At 45.8% G+C, this 22,906-nt stretch overlaps 1 protein-coding gene across 1 annotated transcript in view; it reads right to left on the bottom strand.

The window, feature by feature from the left end:
- KIAA1210 (KIAA1210 ortholog) overlaps window positions 1-10,811 on the bottom strand; it is a 36,269-nt gene extending 25,458 nt beyond the window's left edge. Inside the window, exons 1-4 of the mRNA XM_041740475.1 lie at window positions 10,751-10,811; window positions 4,813-4,981; window positions 1,332-1,458; window positions 680-817 (exon numbers count right to left, since the gene is read on the bottom strand). Of these exons, the coding sequence (XP_041596409.1) occupies window positions 680-817; window positions 1,332-1,458; window positions 4,813-4,981; window positions 10,751-10,811 (495 nt within the window). The remainder of the gene's footprint in view (window positions 1-679; window positions 818-1,331; window positions 1,459-4,812; window positions 4,982-10,750) is intronic.
- Window positions 10,812-22,906: the final 12,095 nt, after the last annotated feature.

The following is a 22,906-nucleotide window of genomic DNA, read 5'->3' on the forward strand; positions in this document are numbered from 1 at the left end:
AAGCCCCAGTCACCTTTTGCCAAATGCGAAAGTAGAAAACGGGCTCCTCCTGGTATGGCCTTCTCAGTCACACAGGGATATTTGGGTATCATCCTACCCCCAAGTTGAGAGAAGGATAAAGGTAGCTGCTGAGGGTTATGTCCCTGGCAATATTTCTAGCTCCCCCTGGAACATCTCTAGATCAGAGCCCCAGAAGAGTCTAACTGAGCAATGGTTAGGATTATCAGGAGGTAAGAGGCTGTTCAATGCATAGGCTACATCTGATGAAGACTAAAGGTATATCCTTCTCCCTGTTGAGGCAGATACAAAGAAACTGAATATCTTAAAGCCTGGGGTACTAGAAAAACTGGGATACTAGAAAGACCATGGGTTTTGAGGTCAACGCATCTGGGTCAGATTACCACTTACTACCTGGGTGAGATTGAGCAATTTCTTTAACCTCTCTGAGTCTTTTATTCTATCCTCACAAACAACCGTTTGAGGTAGATATTAATATTAATATTAATATTAATATTAATATTATACAGTGGGTATAATATTAATATACACTGGAAAGGAAGGCTCAGAGAGGTTAAGCAATCAGCCCAAGATCACACAGCCAGCAAGTAGCACGAGAATTCAAGCATAGGTCTATCTGTTTGACTCAGCTGCCAAACTTTGCACAATTCCACTCTATTACCTCAGGGACCTTGGAGCCTCCAACCCAGATTCCACTTTTGGGCACATATTGGGGCATAGCCTCAAACATAAGTCCAGAAACAGCTCCATGCACATTACTAGTTCCAGTTCTAGGCAGAGTTCGGGAAACCTGAGATTGCTGTTGAAGAAAGAAAAAACATGGCAGTTGGAATGCCTGCACATTGACAGTGGGATGTCACCGTCTTAATACTTAAAGCATTCTTTTTTTTTAATTTTATTTATTTATTTATGATAGTCACAGAGAGAGAGAGAGAGGCAGAGACACAGGCAGAGGGAGAAGCAGGCTCCATGCACCCGGAGCCCGACGTGGGATTCGATCCTGGGTCTCCAGGATTGCGCCCTGGGCCAAAGGCAGGCGCCAAACCGCTACGCCACCCAGGGACCCTACTTAAAGCATTCTTGAGGTGCGTCAAGAAAAGTGAATATGGTTATGCCAGACAACACTGTGTGCTGGGCACTAGGTAAGCACACCATATATTTATACACTCTCCATTCTTTACAATAACTCCGTGGGGTAGAATCAGCTGAGAAACAAGGCCAAATTCCTCACTCCTTGCTTTTTTGGCAGATTAGGACTAGGGAATGGAAGAGGAGTAGTCTAATTAGGCACTGATGCTTGAGTTCACTATTACCTGTAGAGGTCTGCCTCTCTTGGGCTCTGGAGAGGGGCAGAGTTGATGGGTTGATCTTTCAGGCTCAGGTTCCAACATGAAGATGCTGTCATGGGACAGGGATTTGCTACCCATGTTGCTCTTGATCCTGAACAGGAAGGAAAAGGTCTGTAAAAGCAGCCCAAGGGCCATAGGAACTGAAGACACGTGTATATGCATAGTATGACATATCACAGTTACCTCAGAAAGAGGGCAAGGATGTGCATGTGTGGACATAGAAAGTTTTCCATAAGATATTGAGTCAAAAAATAAAGAATAGTATGGTCTCATTTAATATATACACCTACGGGCGCCTGGGTGGCTCAGTCCATTAAGCATCTGCCTTTGGTTCAGGTCATGATCCCGGGATCCTGGGATCGAGGCCTGTGTCAGGGGGGGTCCCCACTCAGCAGGGAGCCTGCCTCTGCCCTTCCCCTCTTCCCACTCATGCTCTCTCTTTCTCAAATAAATAAATAAATAAATAACGCTTATTACACACATACATAGTTTATGTTCATAGAAAAAAAATCCAGAAGGATATCCACCAAATAATTAGTGGTAGATCCCCCTGAGGAATGGCACTGGGGGCAGGAGTAGGAAATACTTTAATTTCCTACTTTATGTACTTCTGTATGATTTTGATTTTTAAATTATCAACACATATCTTTGTTACATGATAGTTTTGAGATACAGTTTACATACCATCCAATTCACCCATTTATTTTTTAAAGATTTTATTTATTTATTCATGAGACACACACACACAGAGAGAGAGAGAGAGAGAGAGAGGCAGAGACACAGGCAGAGGGAGAAGCAGGCTCCACGCAGGGAGCCTGATGTGGGACTCGATCCCGGGACTCCAGGATCACGCCTGGAGCCAAAGGCAGACGCTAAACCACTGAGCCACCCAGGGATTCCCTAATTCACCCATTAAAAGTCTACAATTCAATAGTGACAACCCCGTGGAATGAGAGGGAAGACCCTGAGTCTTTCTGTTATTAAGGTAAGAGTTGTCAAAGATCTTTCACGCTCAAATTTCTCTCTAGTGTTTTTGTTTTGATTTAAAATATCAAACATCTGCCCAGATCCTGGAGGCTCTCATTCACTAGATCGTTTCTTCTTTCACATGAGGGTTCCGTGATACATCTGTCTGATTTTCAAATCCATCTTATGCACCTACTCTACCTCACCCCCACCCTCATCTTGCTAAACCCAGATGGAAATACCCTCTGATTGGGAATGAAGACAGATTGATGACAATTAAGTGCTAAGATAAATCAGGGTAAAGTTAGAAACAAATAAAAGGCTAAAGGCAAAAAGACTCCTTTTGGAATGTGGGAAGATATTTTACCTTTTAAAAATTTCACCCAAAGACATCAGAAAAAAACTAAAAACGAATACCTCTTATGAAATGGATGTAAAAATCTTCAATAAAATACTAGTCATCTGAATCCAGCAACATAAGGAATTATATATACACTATTACCAGGTAGAACTTGCAAGAAATGTAAGGTTTTCTAATATATGAAAATCAATTAATGTAGTACACCATATCAGCAGAATAAAAGCAAAAACCATGTAGTTATTTCAACAGATACAGAAAAAGCATTTGTAAAGTCCTAATATGTAATAAATACACTCAACCTTGGCAGAGGACATCTGTGAGAAACTCTCAGCTAATGTCATATTTAATGATGGAAGACTGAATGTTTTCTCCCTCATCGGGAACAAGACAAGGATGTCTGCTCTTGCCACTTCTATTTAACATTGTCCTGGGGGTTGCAGCCAGAGCAATTAGGTAAGAAAATTAAATAAAAGACATCCGTATTGGACAAGAAGTGAAATTATCTCTAATCACAGATGACACAACCTCATGTATAAAACTCCTAAGGAATCCAATAAAAACTACTGGAACCAATAAGTGAGTTCAGCAAGGTTGCAGGATAAAAGACCAATATACGACAATCAATTGTATTTCTGTATCCTTGCAATGAGCAATCCTAAAATGAAATGACAACCACTTCCAATTTTCATTTACAATAACATCAGTAAGAATAAAACACTTAGGAATACATTTAATGAAAAGTGTGTAAAAATTATACTCTGGTCACTCTAAAACCCTAATGAAATAAATTAAAGAAGGAAACCTAAGGAAATGAAAAAGCAACCTATGCTCATGGTTTGGGACACCTAATCTTGTCAAGAGGGCAATAAGTCTGCAAACTGATCTACAGATTTCAGGTGATCACTATTGAAATTCTGGCTGCCTTTTTGTTATTCTTTTGCAGAAGTGGGCTAGATTATCTTTAAACTCATAGAGAAATGTAAGGGGTTACATACTGATAAACTTGAAAAGGAAGAACAACATTGGAGAACTCACATTTGCCAATTTCAAAACTTACTGCAAAGCCACCTTCATCAAGATAGTGAGTACTGGCATGAGGATAAACATATAGATTTGTCGCTATTTGTAGAGATGACACAGAGTAGACCCAAAATCCCCTCTCCTTGCCCCCCCCCCAAGTTTATAGCAGGGCTAGTCTTAGCCTCACTTAGAGCTATAAGGTTGTGGTCTATACAATGGCATCATTTGTAACGTGTGAAACAAGCCCCTCTGTCCATAACCATCTCCTGCTCTCTGAGATTCCTCACGTTTAATGCACTAATTAAGGTCCTTAAGGAAACCTAGGTGTTAGCAGTCAGGGAGTAGTATAACAAGTATAACACGTTTACTAAGCGTCCCCTTTCCAGCAAGCAAAGCCTTGAGGGAACAGGTAACAGCATGGGTGAGCTCTATGGGCAGCCCAAATAAGTCTGGCAAGTTGGGCCCAAGTGGAACTCTGTAGGCGGGGATCTGATGGATACAGGAACAGCTGGGGGTACTGGACGTTCAGAGACGGAAGGGGGGCATCACAGATGAAAATCTGAATAGGGGTGGCTGAGAAAGAGGCTCCCCCATTCTGGCACCAGTTCCAGCATTTTCCATACCCCCTCTGTCTCCTGTGATGGAGGGAGAAATGGATTTGGGGTTCTTGGTTTGTTTGCTTGTTTCTTTGTCTTTACATTAACACAAGTGATTTAAAGCTTTGGCCTCCACCCAGCTAGAGGCTTCTGTCTCTGAGATTTTAATCACGCATTAAGAGATGTAGCTCCCTGCCCCACCCCCACCAACCCCGCTGGGGAAATCACAGACCTATAGTCTGAGGGCCAGGCAGGCAAACCAGGCCCAGTTTCCCAAATGAGGTAGGCTGTCTTTACTTGAAACAGGCCTCCAGCTCCTCACTAGTGGTAGGCCCCATGTGGCTGTGATGGGAAACGCTGCCCTCATCTACTGGTACCCAGTGCTCTGGGGGTCAGGGGTGTGCAGCTGCCCAACCTACTGAGCTATGTACCCCAGACCACAAGCATACATGTGAGCACAGAAAAGGCCCCCTGGCAGTGGCTGTAGCCCCCCTGAGCTTACCTGGGTTCAGTTCGCTGACCCTCTCGAACTGGCTCCAGAGAAGAGATGTTAATACTGCTGCTGGACAAGCTTGGTTTTAGCCTCCTCCCTCCCTGGGCATCTTCAGACTCTTTTTTCTTCTTCTTGCCAAAAAAGTTCTTGAAGGCTTTAAATTTGGATTTCTTCTTTCCTGGAAGTTAAGGAACAAAAGCAAAGCAGAGTATGACAGCGGAAGGGAGGGTGGAGAGGAAACGGGGCCTTTGTGACAGGAATAAGGACTGTGATCCCCGATGCCCTGCAGGCTTGGCCCTCGCCGCCACCCCCTAAGCCCACAACACCATCCATTTGGCCTGTTCCCTTCTTCACAACTCATTATGACAAAGTGTCTGAGTTTCTGGGGTGAGCAGAAGCTCAGGCCCAGCTCGTGGTCTTCGGAGGGGCCTCTCTTCATGCCCAACCCACCAGGCATCCACCTGCCTCTCCACTCCAACGCACACCTCTTTCCTGACCTAAGAAGTTCATTCATGTGCGGCAATTACTGAACCCCACAGAATCACTGGGGACTACCCCCTGACTTCCCTCTGGTGGCTGGGATCACTGCTGTCCAGTTGGGGAGCCAAGCTTCCACAGGGGAAAAAAAAACCCTGGGGACCCCAGAGTTCTAGGTGGGAGCTGGTACCACCCACCTTGGGTGCTGAAAGGACCCACACCTGAGGGGTGAGTGCTGTCAGGGCAGTGCGGTGAGGGAAGCCATCCTCGAGGAGGGAACTTAGGAGCAAGGGAGAGGGCTGGGAAGAAAGGGCCACCAAGTAAAGAAGCTGCCTGTGCAAAAGTCATGACAGAATCAGATACCACAGGGTTTTGCAAGGAGTGCATGCGTGCATGCGTGCGTGTGTGTGCTATGTGCGCTGTATGTGTTCTTCAATTATTGCCGGCTGGTTTGGATTATCTACAGGGCTACTGCCCTCTGCACATGCAAATAATTGAAAGTTTGTTCTATCTACATTAACTACCGGGGCAGCAGTGAGGAATGGGACCTTGAGATGCTCCTAAGGCTCTATTTGGCTTTTGTGAATTTCCTAACAAGCACACATATCTTTACTGGGGCTCAGCAGAAGATGGGCAAGGGGAGGGGAGTCGGTGCTGCATCCCTCAAAGGGAAGGAATCAGCTCTTACTGCTTTTACATGCAGTAATTCACCAGCGTAGGTGTCTCATCCAAATTCTCAACAGTCTGGTCTCTGGAAGGCCTCCTGCCAGCAAAACAGGGCTGCACTGGCAGAGAAGGGCCCAGGCAAGGTAGTTGCCAATGAGGCTGCCACTAGAAAAGCTTAGTAGGATAATGGAAAGTACCACCCAAGAGTCAGAACACTCTGGAATCCTTGGCTTGCCTCTGCTATCAATTAGCTTTGTGACTCTGGGTACATCACTCAACCTCTCTGGAACTCAGCAGGGAAGTAAAGGGATCCCAATAATCAGCATCTTCCAAAGTGTGTTCAGAGGGTGGTCATAGTTCTATTGCATGGATCTGCAGGCCAGTCATTCTGAGAAATGCTGAGTTAGACAAAGTTTAGGACTCTGCTTTCCAACAAGACTTTTCTGGAACTTCAACATGCCTATATGTATGGTGAAGCCCTAAGATACTGGGCACAATAACTGTCTCCCAAATGCATGCAAGCAGAATGTCTGGCAAAACACACTTTGGGAAATGCTACAGTAGGGTTCTTCTAGCTCTGAAATCCTATGGCCTGTTTGTATACTGATTCCTAAAAAGCCTACCTATTAGAAAGGTTTCTAACGTTCAAGGCCTGCCTTCAGTCCAGTGTCCCACCAACCTCAATAATCAATCCTTTTCTCTCTACACACCTGAAACTTGACTGTTGGCCCTTCAAGTTTTACATCTGAATGCTCTCTAGTCTGTTCATCCATCCATCCATCCATCCATCCATCCATCTAACAAATGTTTAAGACCAAGCACTTACTATGTTTTGGGCATCAATGAGAAAGGAATAAGATACAGTTCTGTGTCTTAGCTACCGACCCCTACATCAAGGCTGTAGGCAGGCCCTCTTTAGCATTCTCATTAGCAACCAGCACAGTGAAAGGCATGCGATAGCACCCCAGAAACCACTGAGCCCATTGAGGAGTGCAGAATACCAACACGACTGTCAATTCCCTTAAATTGAGGTCACTGAGCAGTCATCACTAAGCATCGTATAATTTAAACACTAGCCCTTGTCAGGATTGATATAAATTGTAAAAAATGTAAGTAAAGAGTTTAGCATAGGATCTGGTGTGGTGCAAGTGCTAATAAATGTGAGCTAGTACTAGGGAATCAATAATTATTTCTTTAAAAAAAGTTTTTTACATAAGCTCTACACCCAGCGTGGGGCTTGAACTCACAACCCTGAGATCAAGAGTTGCATGCTCTACGGACTGGGTCAGCCAGGTATCCCAATAATTACTTGTTTATTATGCCAGATTCAATTCTACCTGTAGAATCGATCTATCACTTCTATCTATAGATCTATCACTTCTATCTATAGATAAGGGGAAGCAGCCCCACATCTACCATTCAATAGTAAATTGCATGCATGTGCAATATGCATGATTAGAAGCAGAAGCCGGCATGGGGTGGGACAATGCAAGACCAGAGGACTGTTTGCTTGATAATCACCACTTAACTCATTGCAGTTGGGATGGCTTGGGCAATTTCTCATCTACTAGGATGTATCTAAATAGGGTCACAATTGGGACCAACTTACCAGTCTTACCTACCAGTAGAAAGAATAAAACATGAAGATACAGCAGGAAACCGAGTTTCCTTCTGTAATTTTTTTCAGGAAAAAAATTCAACTAATTTCTATAATAATAAATCATTTAGAATGATGCTTGGGATGCTCGAAAATGACTGTGCATTCCTCTACTATACTAACTACTGAAATAAGTTCTTTGCTGGAAAAAGATTTACCATCTGGACCCCTGGGGAGAAATGCCCTTCTCTGTGGTATCTGCCTATTTCTCTGGTGTAAAAGGCCCCCCATTTTCACCCACAAGGAGTAAGAGTTACAGATTCTCGATGGGTGGTCTCCTCCTGGCCTTCTGAAAGAGGAACAACTTTATGCTCAGTGTGTTTAGAAACACAGTGATTGTTGCCCCTCTTTGCTTCAAAATCCCAGACTAGAAGGGAGGAAGGCAAACCTGCTTCTCATAAACTGGCAAAGGCAGAGAGGTGAGAATCAGCAGCTGGTAGCTGCACTTGTGACACAATCTAGAAACAATAATTGAATAAAAACACTTTTAGGGATGCCTGGGTGGCTCAGTGGTTGAGCATCTGCCTTCGGCTCAGGGCGTGATCCTGGGATCTGGGATCGAGTCCCACATTGGGCACCTTGCAGGGGGCCTGCTTCTCCCTCTGCCGGTGTCTCTGCCTCTCTCTGTGTGTCTCTCATGAATAAATAAATAAAATCTTTTTTAAAAAAACACTTTTAAAACTCTCCAGGCTGTAAAACTGAACGTGGCAAATGTAATCATTGTACAGGCAGACAAAAATTATTATGCACTGACACTCTTTCACGTTCCTAGGTTAGCAAAATGATTAGTGACTTCAGAACTGTAACAGGTGCTAAAATTTACTTACGGGTGTATTTCAATCCCACCCTGACTCCCGTGAATTTCCATTTTGCTGGGCAAAAACCACAACATATTTTCCTACAAGCATCAAAAATACCTTCAGTAATATGAGTCTCTTTCAACCATGGGCACTAGAAAGAAAACAATGTTTCCATTCGGTCCTGCGGGGGGGCTCTGAGGATGGGGGTGCGAGCGCTTTGTTGGCAGAGCTGGGGGTACGCCAAGAGCCAGTGACCACCACACTCGGAAGGTTGGTGGCTCACTGACCTAGGACGGTGACTTGGAAGCTGGACACTGCCTTACTGAATAACCCATTACCACACATCCAATCTCAGCTGCAAGGGTCCAAGTCTTTGGCGTCTTTTGGCTTGGGAGACCCCTCCAGCACCAACCACATCGGACCCCACGTGTGGAGACCAGCCCTAGGAAATAGATACAAATCCAGGAACTGTCCACACACTATGTCTTTTGAAACCATAATGAAATCTGGGATGGCTGCCATATATTCAAGTGTATGAATTAATCTCTCAAGCTTTCTTTTGTAAAGAGGTGCCTGGCAGCTGAGACCCCTGCACAGGCTGGTTTTCAAAGCTGCTGAAGTGCCAAAGGGTAGATAGACCTAGGTAGCAGGTGAGTGTTGAAACGTCTGTATCCAGCAATGTTCATGTAGGGTTGCCTCTACACAGGGTAACTCATGCCCTGTCAGGTACAGCAGTGGAGGTCAGTGAGCTGCCAGCTGTCTGAACTTCTCCTACAATAAAGCCATTGATTGCACTATGGATTCCAAAACAGGCAGTAGCTTTCTACATCCTCATCCAACGAGGGCTGTGTGTCACATTCCAGAAAATAGCTCCCGGAAGGCAGGTTTTTACCCCCCAGAGAAGAAAACACCATTAACTCCAATGAAGAATCATTGCTTCTGGGTTATATATGTGCTTATCCACCAAGCATACAGGCAGCCCACCTGGGTTGACCTTAGTGGGCTTTAAAAGTGCATCACATAATGGTACCTTGTTGCCTCATATCGCTGCTTGGGAAGAAAACATTTCTACCTTAGCCTTTCTTTCCATCTACCTCTGAACAGCCATGTTATTCTCTGGCTAGCAATGACTAGTTCTCAAAACACACCCAAATGTCTGGTCTTTTAAAAAACAAAACCTTGGGAACAGAGAAAAGGCATTTCCTTATCTCCACTCTTTATCAAGATGCACCGCATTGCCACCTTCTTTTGTAGGCATCTGTCTAGCTCATATCCAAAAAGATAGGTCAGTTGGTAATTGGGGCTGTCTTGGTGTAGAGGCCTATCATTCATTTATTTATTCGTTCATTGATTAAATATTTGGGGGTACCGAAGGACTCTCTCTGAGACCCAACTAATCAATGGTGACGCAGACATGAAGACCCAAGCCCTGCCCTCAAGGATCTATGCATCAGGTTCGGCATCTCCTGCCCCACATCATCAGTGAAATCAGGCCTCTAGGAAACCATAGGAAGGTTCCATTCTGTTCTTCCAGACCACGTCCTCCACATCACACACTACATCCACAAAAATTGAAGAACAAGGGATCCCTGGGTGGCGCAGCGGTTTGGCGCCTGCCTTTGGCCCAGGGCGCGATCCTGGAGACCCAGGATCGAATCCCACATCAGGCTCCCGGTGCATGGAGCCTGCTTCTCCCTCCGCCTCTGCCTCTGCCTCTCTCTCTCTCTGTGTGACTATCATAAATAAATAAAAATTTTAAAAAAAAAATTGAAGAACAAGCCAGTGAACTGTTACATTTCATTCTGTATTTAATCAATGTCTTATTTTATGTCCAATGGTTCCTTTGGCAGGGGTGTGGTGTCAGTGAAGCTTATCATTGTCTAGTGACTTTTACCTCCCTCATGGTCGCATATCCCTCATAGGTGGTTCCTCAAATGAAGGAATGGACACACATCTGAGTAAGTTTTACAGAAGAAGTTTTATAAATTGAGTCCTACTTAGCCAAAGCCTGTGGGGGCATCTTTTGTTTGTATTCTCCCTTTATTCCTCAAATCACAAATTTAGCTGTTGGTTAAATCTGGATCACTAGCTACAGTATGACCTCAGTTGAATCTCTCAGACATGGTCTACTCTCATTTTTTTTTCCGGATTAAGCAGAAATATTTCTCATACCTTAGTATGCAGAACCTGGTAACCATCCCAAAAGAAGATTGCAAGGCCTCAGATAAACCTCTTCTGATACCAGAGTTGAACCCAAAAAGTTTGCTTGTGACTTGGTTTTTTCTTAGGAGTTAAATATAGTAAACAAATCTAGTTCTAGTTTACAAGATATTACTGGGCTACTTACCATCCTCACTGGCCTCCAGAACCTCCAGACTTCCAGAAACTTCACTTAGTGATTCAGCCATACTAGTATCACTAAAAGATTGAGTGAAAAAGCAAAAGATCATTATTTGATATCCAGGGCACAACACACTAGTTTTTCCCTACCCCTTATTCTTCCATTAGATTCTTAAACCATTCAAGGAAAACCAGACAAAGAGAATTGCCATTAGGGAAAATTACCCTTCCTTAAAAGATCATAATTTCATGTATATGAAATGTCTAGAACAGGCAAATACATAGACACAGCAAGTGTCTTGCTTGGGATTGGGGAAATGGGTTTGTTTGTGAATAATACATCTAGAAATACTACTTGCAACAAAGATAGATATAAGGACCAACCTTCTTAATTTGTCAAGAGCACGTATAAATCAACAAGAGACAAATGACTCCGTGTAAAAGAGGATAAAGGATACAATTGGCAGTGTATGGAAAAAGAAATACCAATAGTCAATAACCACATGAAGAAAGACCCTGTCCCACTCCTAATGAAGGAAATGTAAATCAAAAGATCAGGTTAATATTTCCACCTATCAGATTGTCAAAAAAGTTTGACATTCTAATTCTAATGATGTTCCATTGCCGACAAGGATAAGAAACATAAACACTCCCATACACTATGGAGTGTAAACTGCTCTGTGAAGAATAGTTTCGCAGAATCAAGAGTCCTTAAAATGCACATACCTTTTGATCCAGTATCATTGCTGCTAGAACTTTACACTGTAGATATATTCACACTTGTACACAGAAACATACATGCAAAAATTTTTATCACCGCATTGTTTTAAAATAACCAAAAATGGGAAACAATCCAAATAGCCATCAAAAGGCTAATTCTCCTATGACTCTTATCCTATGTCATGGGAGAATCATCTGTCCTTGTGCTTTTCTCCATCAGTACAGATCATCGATTGAGCATCAACTGTAAATTTTCCATTTAATCTAGCCTTCTAGCAAAAGCTAGGGTCAACAGGCCTAGGGAAACGTGTCTGTGGATAATCCAATATTTATAAATCAATGCTGACATTTTTATGGGAGTTGGTGTGGGGTCAGGAGGAGGACCTGATCAGTACCCTAACCCAGAGAAAGCCTGCTCTATATTCATACACAGCTTGGAAGCTGTAGAAAGGCGGGCAGAGATGGGCCTCATAAGAGCTCCCCCTAGGGTCTTGATCTGACTGAAGTACCATCATGCAGCAGGGTTAAGTAGGTTCTGGAGCCTCCCTCCCCACCCCAGATCTGCTCTGCTCCCAGACATAGTTAAACTGCCATTGCTATTTCGTGGATGGACTCCAGGCCCGTGTGGTCCAGCCCTCCAGCCATAAGCCCCTGATACATCTCCAGAGGTAAAGAGGGATGCCTGTAGGCTCTAAGGTGGCTTCAGACCCTCTTAGCAAGAAGTCCTATGATTTCCTACAGTGTGTGTTCTTTCTTACCGTGATGAGTAATAAACACAACTCGTTTGACGACGGGTGTGATCCTGGTGGACTTTGGCTGAAAGGTATTGACATTTCGTTCAAGTCACTCAAGTTCTATGAGCTAGCATCACAATTCTGCGTGAAAATTACTTAATCCCAAGCCCACACAATCCTCACTAATGGTCACACGCATGCACACACACAAAAGTTCTACCTGGAGATTTGGGAGAAGCAAAGGGATAGTAAAGTTCAGAGGCCCCTCAGAAATTCCAAGGGAGGATAGGAGAATTCCTTGGGCCAGGAGCAATTCACATCACGGGTGAGATCCTGGGCCACCTTCATAAACATGGCAGCACTCCCACCCCCAATACTAAGGAAGGCTTTTTCGACACTGGGGAAATAAACTGTCTCTGAGCTTTGGAGAAGTCCGTAGAAAGGGAGTCTGCCTTCCAAAATGCCGGGCCACAGTAGGCTAATATTGTCTTTAACCCATCCAACACTGTCAGGGCTAGAAGAAAGGTAAGCAACAGTCAAAGAGAAAAATACAGAAGCCAACAGGGAGAACAAAGAGGACATCTTGGCAGCATCTGAATCCCTTAGGGCACTTACTAGAATCACTCAAGTTGACTAACTCTTGAGTGTAGACTGTCTCCGATTCTGCAAGGCACACCTGCCTCATCCTCCCAAGCAAATCCAAAATGCCTTGAAGACGGCACCACCATCAGCTGCGCTGTCTCGCTGTCTCCATCAACCAACCGAAAACCACAGGGAAATACACACACCTCCTCTTGATTTGAAATTCTCTTACCACTCCACGTCTCCGCATCTCTTTCAAGCAGAGCTTACAAGAGGCATGTCATCCATACCTACTATCCTTCTGTCTTCGCTTATTCTCCTGGGCTCGCTCTCTTCGGGCTCCAGACCCAAAGTGCCTACAAAGCCCTCGACCAAACTGACTCTTGTTAAATGAGGCCACGGGTGCTTTGATTTCCCTGTGACATCAGCCACTCCCTCCTTATTTGAATAACTTCATTGCTCTGACTTTTTGAACATTGCACTCCCCTCATTTTCCTCCGACCTCATTGGCTGTTCCTCCTCAAACTCCTTCGCTTGGATCTTTCACCTCTCCCTGGATCCGAAATATTGTTGCTCCTAAAGGCACTGTCCTTGGCCCTCTGTATCTATCCCTGCTTCCTCAGCCGGGGCCCTTCAGTAGATACATGACCATGAGCCACAACAGCAAGCCATTGTGTAGCTTGCTTCTAGTAGCCCCATTTAAAAAAGCAAAAAGAAATCAGTGAGGTTGGGTAGAGCCGAAACATTATCCTATTTTATTTAACTCAACAGGACCAAAATAGGAGCCTTTCAATGTGTAATCATTACAAAACGAATATCAAGGGGACATTTGACATTTTTTCACGTTAAGTCTTTGACACCGGGTTTGCATTTCACACATACAGCACATCTCAATTAGAGCTGGCCAATTTCAAGGGCTCAGGGTCACGTGTGGCTAGTGGCTATCACGTCCTAAGTGATCTCATTCAGACTGGAAGTACCATCTATATACTGGACTCCATGGCATCTCTCTCTAGCCTGGATGTCTCCTCTGTACTCCAGAGCCCTATAACCAACTGCCTGGTCAACACCTCCAACTAACAGTGCATGGAACTCTTGCTTTGCCTCATACCCATCCTCCGCAGTTTTCCCTAGCTCTGAAAAATTTCAGATTGAAATTTAGGAGCTCTTGATTCCTCTCTTTCCATTGTATGTATGTATGTATGCCACATCTAATCTGACAGTAAATCCTATGAGTCCTCTTTGCACATATTTCTATAATTCGACCATCTCTGTCCTCGTCTGAGCTGTCATTGTCTTGTTGCTGCATCACAGCAATGATCTAGCTTGTGTCCCGGCTTCCATTTTTGCCTCCCTATTCTCCACACGGTGGCCAAATCAGTCACATGTACCCCCTGCTCAAAACCCCCTAGTGGCTTGCCACCGTGCTCAGAGCAAAGTCCCAGCTCCTTACACCTGGGACCTTATGTGATCTGACCCTAAGCCTCCTGACTGCCAATTCTGCTCCCTCCCCCCACCCTTTCTCCCTCTGCTGCAGCCTCATTGATCTTCTCACCAATCCCCAACACCAGGCCCTTTCAATCTCAGGATCTTTGCACTTGCTGCTCCCTTTGCCCAGAGGGCTCTTCCCCAGCTAGCTACATGGTTGACTCTTTTGTAGCTTTCAGGTCAGCTCAGTTGTTTGCTCCCAGAGAAGACCTCCATGACCACCCTAGTTAGAGCCCCCAGTCTCTCTCCATCACATGACCCTTTCTGAACATCTTTATAGCCCTCAGTGCTACTTGAAATTATATTTTATATTAATTTACTTGTTTCTCATCTGTCTTCTCTGCTGGAGTGTAAATTCCATAAGGTCGAGGGCCTTGTGTATTTTGTACATCACTGGATCTCCCAGCCCCTAAAATGGTACCTAGCACACAGCAGGCACTCAATAAATGATTGCTGCCCGAATGCCTAAATTCAATAAAAGAAGGGGAGGGAATGTAAGAGCCACCGTTATGGTCAGAAATTTCTTAGAAGTAGAGGCATGCTGTTGGAGGCAGAGGAACATTTGGCCTGGGGGAGGGACCCCCTGATTCCCACCTTTTTGAGGCCTCACTTCACTCCTAGCCAGGTGGGCCCCACTCGTAGGTTATTCACCATCCAGAACCAAGCACATTTGGGTCCCCCCTGTCCTCGGTGTAGAGAATCCACTCCTAGGTGTCCCAGCCACCAGCACCCTAGTAGAGAGCCCCACTACACTAGGCTGGACCCAGAACCTCATGGAGGAGGCTTCAGGAATGGGCACCTTGCCTCCTCCTACTCTCCCACTGGCAAAACTTCTTTTCGGTTGCCCCCCCGCCCCGGACTAACTTTATTGACCAGAACTTGGCTTCTCATAGGGACATCATTGTATTTCTTTCACGTGTCTCATTGTAGCTAATAGAAATCTAAAGTGACCTTGTTCCTTTGTTACAGCAGGGCTCTCTCAAAGTGGCCTTTCGACCACCTCATCTGGCCTCTACTTTTGTGTATGATATTTAGCAAAAACTCTTTGTCAGCTCACTGATATCTCAAAAAAGTCACAATGTTTGGTCTCAAATACCAGCTTGAGTCGGACCCTCCCCTGCTTAAACTAGTTTATCAACTTCCCACTTCTGGCAGGATGGGAGGCAAGTTCTTGACATCCAAGGCCCTCTGCAACCTGGTCTCCCCTGCTCCCCTCCAGTGAACCAGAAGTCCACCCCCACTCATACCCTCATGGCCAGAATTACCAGTCATTCCTCAAACACACCATGTTCTCTTACGTTTAGTGCTCTGTGTGGGCTGTCCACTTGGCCTAGAACATCAACCCCCTGATCCCCACATCCTTAAAATCCTACATGTTCCTCAAGATCCAGCTCAAAGGTCACCATCCATGCCCCACGCCCTCGGACCTTTGCACATGCCTCTGTCATAGCTGATATCACCTTGAAGACAGGGACCACATCTTGCCTATCTGGATGTCACCAGCACCTAGCACAGTACCAGACACACAGAAGGTGCTTGCTGCAATTTTTTATGGTTGGATGAACGCAGGAGTGGGGAGTAGGGGAGGAACTGCAGTGACAAATAGGAAATCGGTGGGAAACATGGTCCCCTTTTTTAAACACATGGAGACAATATGAGACAGGCTTTCAGTAAAAATCCCCTCCGCACAAAATCCATGAAAAAGCTAGCAAGCTGAGTAGGGAAAGAGGAGGTAATGTATGTTTTTATCCTGTAAATAAGAGGCATTCAGAAGCACTTCCAGAGAGCACAAAGTCATGTAATAATGGTCATCAGGAAGCCTGGCCCAGCAGAGGCATAAAGTTCCATTATGGGTCAGCATTTCAAGGCTTGCTTGCTCTCTCTCGGCCAACCCTAGACACATAGGCCTCACAGCTGCCTTCTGCTTTTCAAAATATCTGACTTGAGGGCTGAACAAGGGGGCAAAAGAGAAACAACACAAGAATGAGGTCTGTCTTCTGAGGCTGTTGAAATGTCTTAACCACAGCCAGGTTCAGGTTCAAGGATTCAGAAGATTATGCTTAGCTGCCTTCCCAAAGTGGGGAATGCTAATGGAAAGCAGCTGGTCTCGGTTTTTAGAAAATAATCTGATAGGCCAAGGTGCTTTTTCATAGAGTCTGTGGTGGGAAGAATTCTAAGCGTGCCTATCCTGCAAATCCCCTCCCCTTGAGTATGGGTGGGCCTAGCCTAATCAGGTAAGCTCTCTTTAAAAGCATGTCCAGAGGTTGGATACAGAAGTCAGAGAGATTTGAAGCCACGGCAGATAATCTCTTGTTGGGCTTGAAGGAACCACCTGCTATTTCGTGGTGAGTAAAGACCACATGTCAGGGAATGGCAGGTGGCCTCCAGTATAGGCAAACAAGCCTTAGTTGACAGCCAGCCAGAAAGTGGGGACCTCAGTCCACCTTCACAATCTCAGAAACCTGAATGCAGCCTCCAACCAGTCCATTTGGAAGAAAACCTTGAGCCTCAGATGAGCCCCCAGCCACAGCTGATCCGCTGAGTGCAGCCTTGCGAGAGCCCAAGCTCCTGCCTCATGGACACTGAGAGGGAGGAAATCTATACTGTGTGAGACACCGAAATGTTACTGGCTACAGAGCAATAGAAAATGAACACGAGCCCGAGGGGCGCCAGTTCTAGTTGAGGAAGAAGGCAGAAATGGGGTAGGGTTTGGAGTCATGTCAGCTGAAACCCAGAACTTGGTAAATAGCCCTTGAGGGGATTATTGTTCCCTTTCCCCAGCCAGGGTAGTTCTAGAACTTCTGGCTTATGCTCTCAGGAGCAGAGTTGAGCCCCCTCGTGGCATCCTGGGTGGAGGAAAACAATCTTGGCAGTCATTCATCCTGGTCTGAGAGTCCTTGGGTAGACAGCTGCCCAAAGCAGAAAGTGCCGCATGGCTTGGGGGCCACCTTATGTGAAGTGACATCTTCAGTGACTTCCGCAAAGCCACGCCCCTGAATGCCCATGGGTGTCAGGAGGAAGGCATGCAAGAGGGATAGACGGTCACTTCTCTACACTCCACAGCCTCACCTGTGGGTGTCTGACCACCAGAACCATCCAGCAGATGCCTCAGCACACTCTAGGGAAAGCAAAGAACCTGGCCTAAAAGCTGCTTTCTGCCATTTCTCCAGTGGCCTCGAAGCCTAGCTGATGAGGAGTCCCATTCTGTCTTGTCAGCCCACATATACTATGATAAAGTCTCTGTTCTTGCTGTCAAGGGCGATTAATATTACTCAATTAAGAGGCACCTGGGTGGCTCAGTGGTTGAGCATCTGCCTTTGGCTCATGTCGTGATCTCAGGGTCTTAGGATCAAGTCCCACATCAGGCTCCCCATGGGGAGCCTGCTTCTCGCTCTGCCTATGTCTCTGCTTCTCTGTGTGTCTCATGAATACATAAATAAAATCTTAAAAAATATTACCCAATTAATACAATAACAAAACTGCAGAGCCCCTACTCTGTGCCAGGCAAGCACTGTGAAAACTGATTTTAGGGGTGTTGGGGTGACTCAATCGATTGGGCATCTACCTTTGGCTCAGGTCATGATCCCAGGGTCCTGGGATTGAGCCCCATGTCGGACTCCCTGCTCAGTGGGGAGTCTGCTTCTCCCTCTGCCTCTGACACTCCTCCTGCTCCATCTCTCTCACCCTCTCTCTCAAATAAATAAATAAAATCTAAAAGCAAAAGAAAAACCCCTGGTTTTACATGCATTCTTCACTGAACCCTCACAAAAGCCCTATGAGGTGGGCATTATTGTTTTCATCCCCATTTCCCAGCTGAGGAAACTGAGTCTCACTGAAATGAGGTAAGCTGCATAAGGTTGCACACGTAGTATATAACAGACCTAGAACTCACATCCAGTTCTGGAGGATTTCAGAGCCAATGATTCTACAACTACAGTCTACAGTCAGCAAAATCTGGTGAGCATTAAATGCCCATCCTCTCCTGCCCCCAAAGAATCTTACATACTGGCCTATGACAGGATGGGCAAAATAGGACAACTAGCCAGGTCACTCTCAGCCCCTACCATCTTTGACAAGATTCATTGGCCATTTTAACAATGAAGAATCTTGCCCCAAATGGCTCACTAGACACACATATTGCAATGAGCCATCACATGGTATTAAAGGGGACAGGTCATCACATGGGCCCCTGGGGCGGCCAGGCTGAGGTAGGGTACCAGCTGGGGGAGCAAGAAGCATGTGGACCCTGGGGGGCTCAAGGTAGAGCCAGAATTGAGTCAAGGGGCCCTGAGGATGGAATTCATACCTTTGGGTGTGTGTCGGGTGCCAAGAGCTCTGGTCCCCAGCTCTCTGCCTGAGCTCAAGTGTACCCCAAGCAGAGTGTGTCTGTGGCTTTTGATTGTATGAGATATTTGTTGAGGTTGCTGTTATTATAGCTCCTAGCAGTCAATAATCCATCAGTTTGGAGGTGGAGGGTTGTGTGAAAAATCTCCAAGGCGGGAGGAAGGGCAAAAGGAGAAAGAGGGTGGTGGTGCTGGTGAGGACATGAGTTCTATATGGCTGGTTGGACTCTGTGGGCCACAACATGGATGCTTCCTGACCTTTGAATTTGAAACACCCTTAGAAGAGGAGACATGGGGATTCGTCCTCTGGCAGAGGAGGTAGAAGAGATAAAGGAGGGAGAAAATCCAGCCACTGGAATGTTGCCCCCATGCCAAGCCACACTATCGTGTCTTTTACAAAGGCAACTTGTAGCTTTTTAGTTTCATCTTAAGCCCACGGGGTGGGGGTTGAGGCAGGCAATCTCAGTTTTACCTCCTGGTTATGATAAATAGCCCTCAGCCTCCCAGTTCCCAGAACAGAGGTCCCAGAGTGCACTGTGCCTTAACATGGAGGGGATGGATGGGCAAGGCAGGAGGTGGGGGGACGCTGCCTGCAAAGGGCACGTGCCCCTTAAAATAATGCATACAAATCTGAGAGCCCTGGCCATTCTTGGTCAAGGTGATATTGAGAGCCTAAGGCCCCAGATTTCCTTAACTCTTAACCCCACAGACATCCCTGCAGGCAGGCAGAGACCCAAAGGTTCCCTGATCCACAAATCTCTCCCCTTCCCCTATCCATGGCACTGTTCCTCTCTTTCCATGTGGCCTTGGATACCCATCATTGGAATCACTCCCTCTGAATCAGGCAACAAAGTCAGAACAGTCTTTCCCAAGGCCTCTCCTAGTCAGAGAGCTAAGATCCCTCTTTGCTACCCCAAGGTCTTTATGCAGACCTACTACAGGCTCAGACCTGCAATGACAAAATATGGCAGTTAACACTTGCTGGACAGCTAATGTGGGCATGCATCATCTCATTCGATCCTCGGAACAATCCTATGAGGCTGGTACCATTTATTCTTGGTCCTCCCCATTCTGTAGATGAGGGAGCCCAAAAGGCTAAGTAACAGCCTAGGGTCACACACAAGTCCACAGGCAAGGTGAGAGAGTCTGATTCCAGGGCCCATAGGTGCTACATAAAATGACCCGTGCTGGCAAGAAATAAGCCCACGTGAAGAGCTCGAGGGCAGTATTTGATTAGGAATCAGAAGGCTTGGGTCCTAATTTTGCCCTTCCAACAGATTATTTTTGGGGCCTGGCCACAAAGTCATACCTCTTCCATACTGGGCCTCAGTTCCCACATTTGTCACATCAGGAGGTGAGACTAAATTATCCTGTGTTCTCTTATGGCATTTTATGACAAGGACCCAAAAGCTAAACTCTAGGGTATTGACTGCATATAGAAGGGGTCTGTAGGCCCCAGGAGTCTTGGAACAGGAAGCCAGAATGTGCGTGGCTTGTACGTGCAATACGGGGGGGGGGGGGGCAAAGGGCAGAAAGGATGCCAGGGGCCAAGATTAGGCCAGAGAAGTGTGTCCAAAATACATCACCAAGCCAAGCCAGAGAGCTAAGATCTCCAAGTAAAAGAACAAGGAAAGGGGAGAGTGATGGGGAAGAGCAGGTGGAAGAATCGGGGAATGGGAGGCGTGTGACCACAGAAAGTTCTAGAGGGTGATTTTGTGGGCAGCTCCATTTAAAGCAGTACAAGGGACAAAGAGGGACCTAGCCGCACAGGCTGGAGTAATCATGAAAGGCCTGATAGATGAGGCCCACGTCAAAATCGGCCATCTGCTGGGCAGAAACATTTACTGACAGCTTAAGCACTGAGGCACTTACTTAAAAGTCAGCGTAGGTGAGTCAGGGTGGGGGTGGGGACAGAGAAGGCAGATGATAGCCACAGACCCTGGGTGATGGGGAAGAGCCCAAGAACTCTGGCCCCCAAGGATATGCTGGGGGGCAATGGGGCACGGGTGGGGCTGGCCTCCCTTCCATCCCTCTTCTCTTGGCTCTGGTCTGGTCTCACACCTGACTCTCATACCTCTTTGGTGGTCCAGGGCCTGGAAAAGAAGCTAGAAGCTCCTGGAACAATCCTGACAGGCCACAGGAAGGAGGCTGTAGGCCCAGGGGACACAGGACAACTGATTTGGAAAAATGGAGCACTAGACCAGAGAAAGAGGGACCTCCAGAAGGAGGGCCTGGAGCCAGGCCAGGCTAGAAGGCAGCTAGCCTAGGGAGAAGAGAAAGATGGCTAAGGGCAGAACGAAGATTCCCGGTACCCTTCTCCTATGTTCGCTGCTGACCACAGAAGCAGAAAGGATCCCCAAGCGCAGTCTCTGTCAAGCATTCTCACCCCCACTCACACTCTCACTCAGCCCAGGCCACTCTCTGGCAGAGAAAGGAGTTGGATTGCCACTTGGAAGAAGTAAGTGATGGGTGCCGAGCTCTTCCCAGTGGGATCACCAGCTCAGAGGAAAAGAAGAGTGGCAGGGAGAACTTGCAGAGTAGAAGTCTACCAGGCTTCCTTAAACTTTAGTCAGAATGGCCTGGGAGAAGAAGAAAAGGACACACTGGGAGGAGGGCCTGGGAGGAGTGCTTCAGTGAGGGTGGGAGGTACCGACACTTTCCCCCCACATCCTCCCCCCATGGATACTTGAGAGTGACAGGGAAGTATACAGCTGGCGTCCAAGGAATAAAGGAGATAGTGTGTGAAAAAGAGCCCAGTACAAAGAAAGGGCTCACTGACTAGTGGGATTTTTGAAACAACTACGGCAGACAGGGACAAGGGCATGAGAAATGGGTTGGAGGTGGAAGTCTACATCTTGTCTACCAAACACGGACTCATGGGTGAGGGGACTCTGATTCCTCAATGGTGGCAGGCCCAGAGATCTGCTTGTTTGAGAGGCTCCCGGGCAATCCTGAGGTAGAGGGGCCAGGCGCCCCACTTGGAAGAAATCCTGCTATGAATCTTGTTGGACAGTGGGCATGGCCAGGACAGAAAAGCTGGAGTGGGAAGCCATAAGAAGTAGATGGCAGGGCCCGATGGCATAGAAAAAACAACCCGAGTGATGTCTAGAGAGAACTGTGACTGTGAAGGAAGGTATTTTGTTTTTCTAATAAACATCTCAAAAATTTGAGCCTCCGATGAGGCCCACAGCAACTTTTGGAGAGTTGACCTCCCAGTTCTGCTATTAATTAGCCGTGAGGCCTGATCACGCCAAATGCCTTCTCTGGGCCTGTTTCCTCACCTAAGAACTAAGGAATCCAATTAGACTTGGAGTCTAGGATTCCTTTTAGCCTGGGCATTCTGGGATTTTATGATTCATTGAGACAATCTACCCAGATTCCCAGTTCATCCCCAGAGAGGCCAGAGAGGCCCACCACAAGCCCTGCTTGCATTGGCCAAGAGGGGACCATCCTTCAGAGCAGACCCTTCAGAAGCCTGTCGATATTTTCAGCAAACTCTCCTACTTGCAGATTGTTTAGAAACCTAAGCTGGGTTTTTTTTCCATTTTAAAAATGCAGAGGCTGTGGAAAACAGTATGAAGTTTCCTTAAAAAAATAACAATAGGATTACCATATGATCTAGTAGTTCCATTACTGGAATATTACTGGTATTTACCCACATAAAACAAAAACGCTAATTTGTAAAGCTGTATGCACCCCTATGTTTATTGCAGCATTATTTATAATAGCCAAGATATGGGGACAGCCCAAGTGTCCATCAATAGATGAATGGATAAAGATGTGATATATCGATCGATCGATATATAATGGAATATTACTCAGCCATCAAAAAAATGAAATCTTGCCATATGCAATAGCATGGATGGACCTAAAGGATATAATGCGAAGTGAAATAAGTCAGTCAGAGAAAGACAAATACCACATGACTTCACTCATATGTAGGATTTAAGGAACAAAGCAAACAAATAAACAAAGAAAAAAACGAAACCAAGAAAATCAGGCTATTAAATACAGAGAACAAACTGGTGGTTGCCAGAGGGGAGGTGGGTGGGGAAGTAGATAAAGGGGATTCAGAGTACACTTGTCATGATAATCCCTGAGTAATATACAGAATTGTGCAATCACTATATTATACCCCTGAAATTGACAAAACACTGTATGTTAATTATACTTTGACTTAAAAAAATAACAAAATAATTGCACAGGGTTGCAGGAGATTTGACTTAAGCTTCCCCACTTATTCTTTCTGCCCCTTTAAAAAATATTTTTAAGACCTTTCAAATCATGAATCCATCA

Source organism: Vulpes lagopus, chromosome X (genome assembly GCF_018345385.1).
Source record: "Vulpes lagopus strain Blue_001 chromosome X, ASM1834538v1, whole genome shotgun sequence".
Taxonomy (NCBI): domain Eukaryota; kingdom Metazoa; phylum Chordata; class Mammalia; order Carnivora; family Canidae; genus Vulpes; species Vulpes lagopus.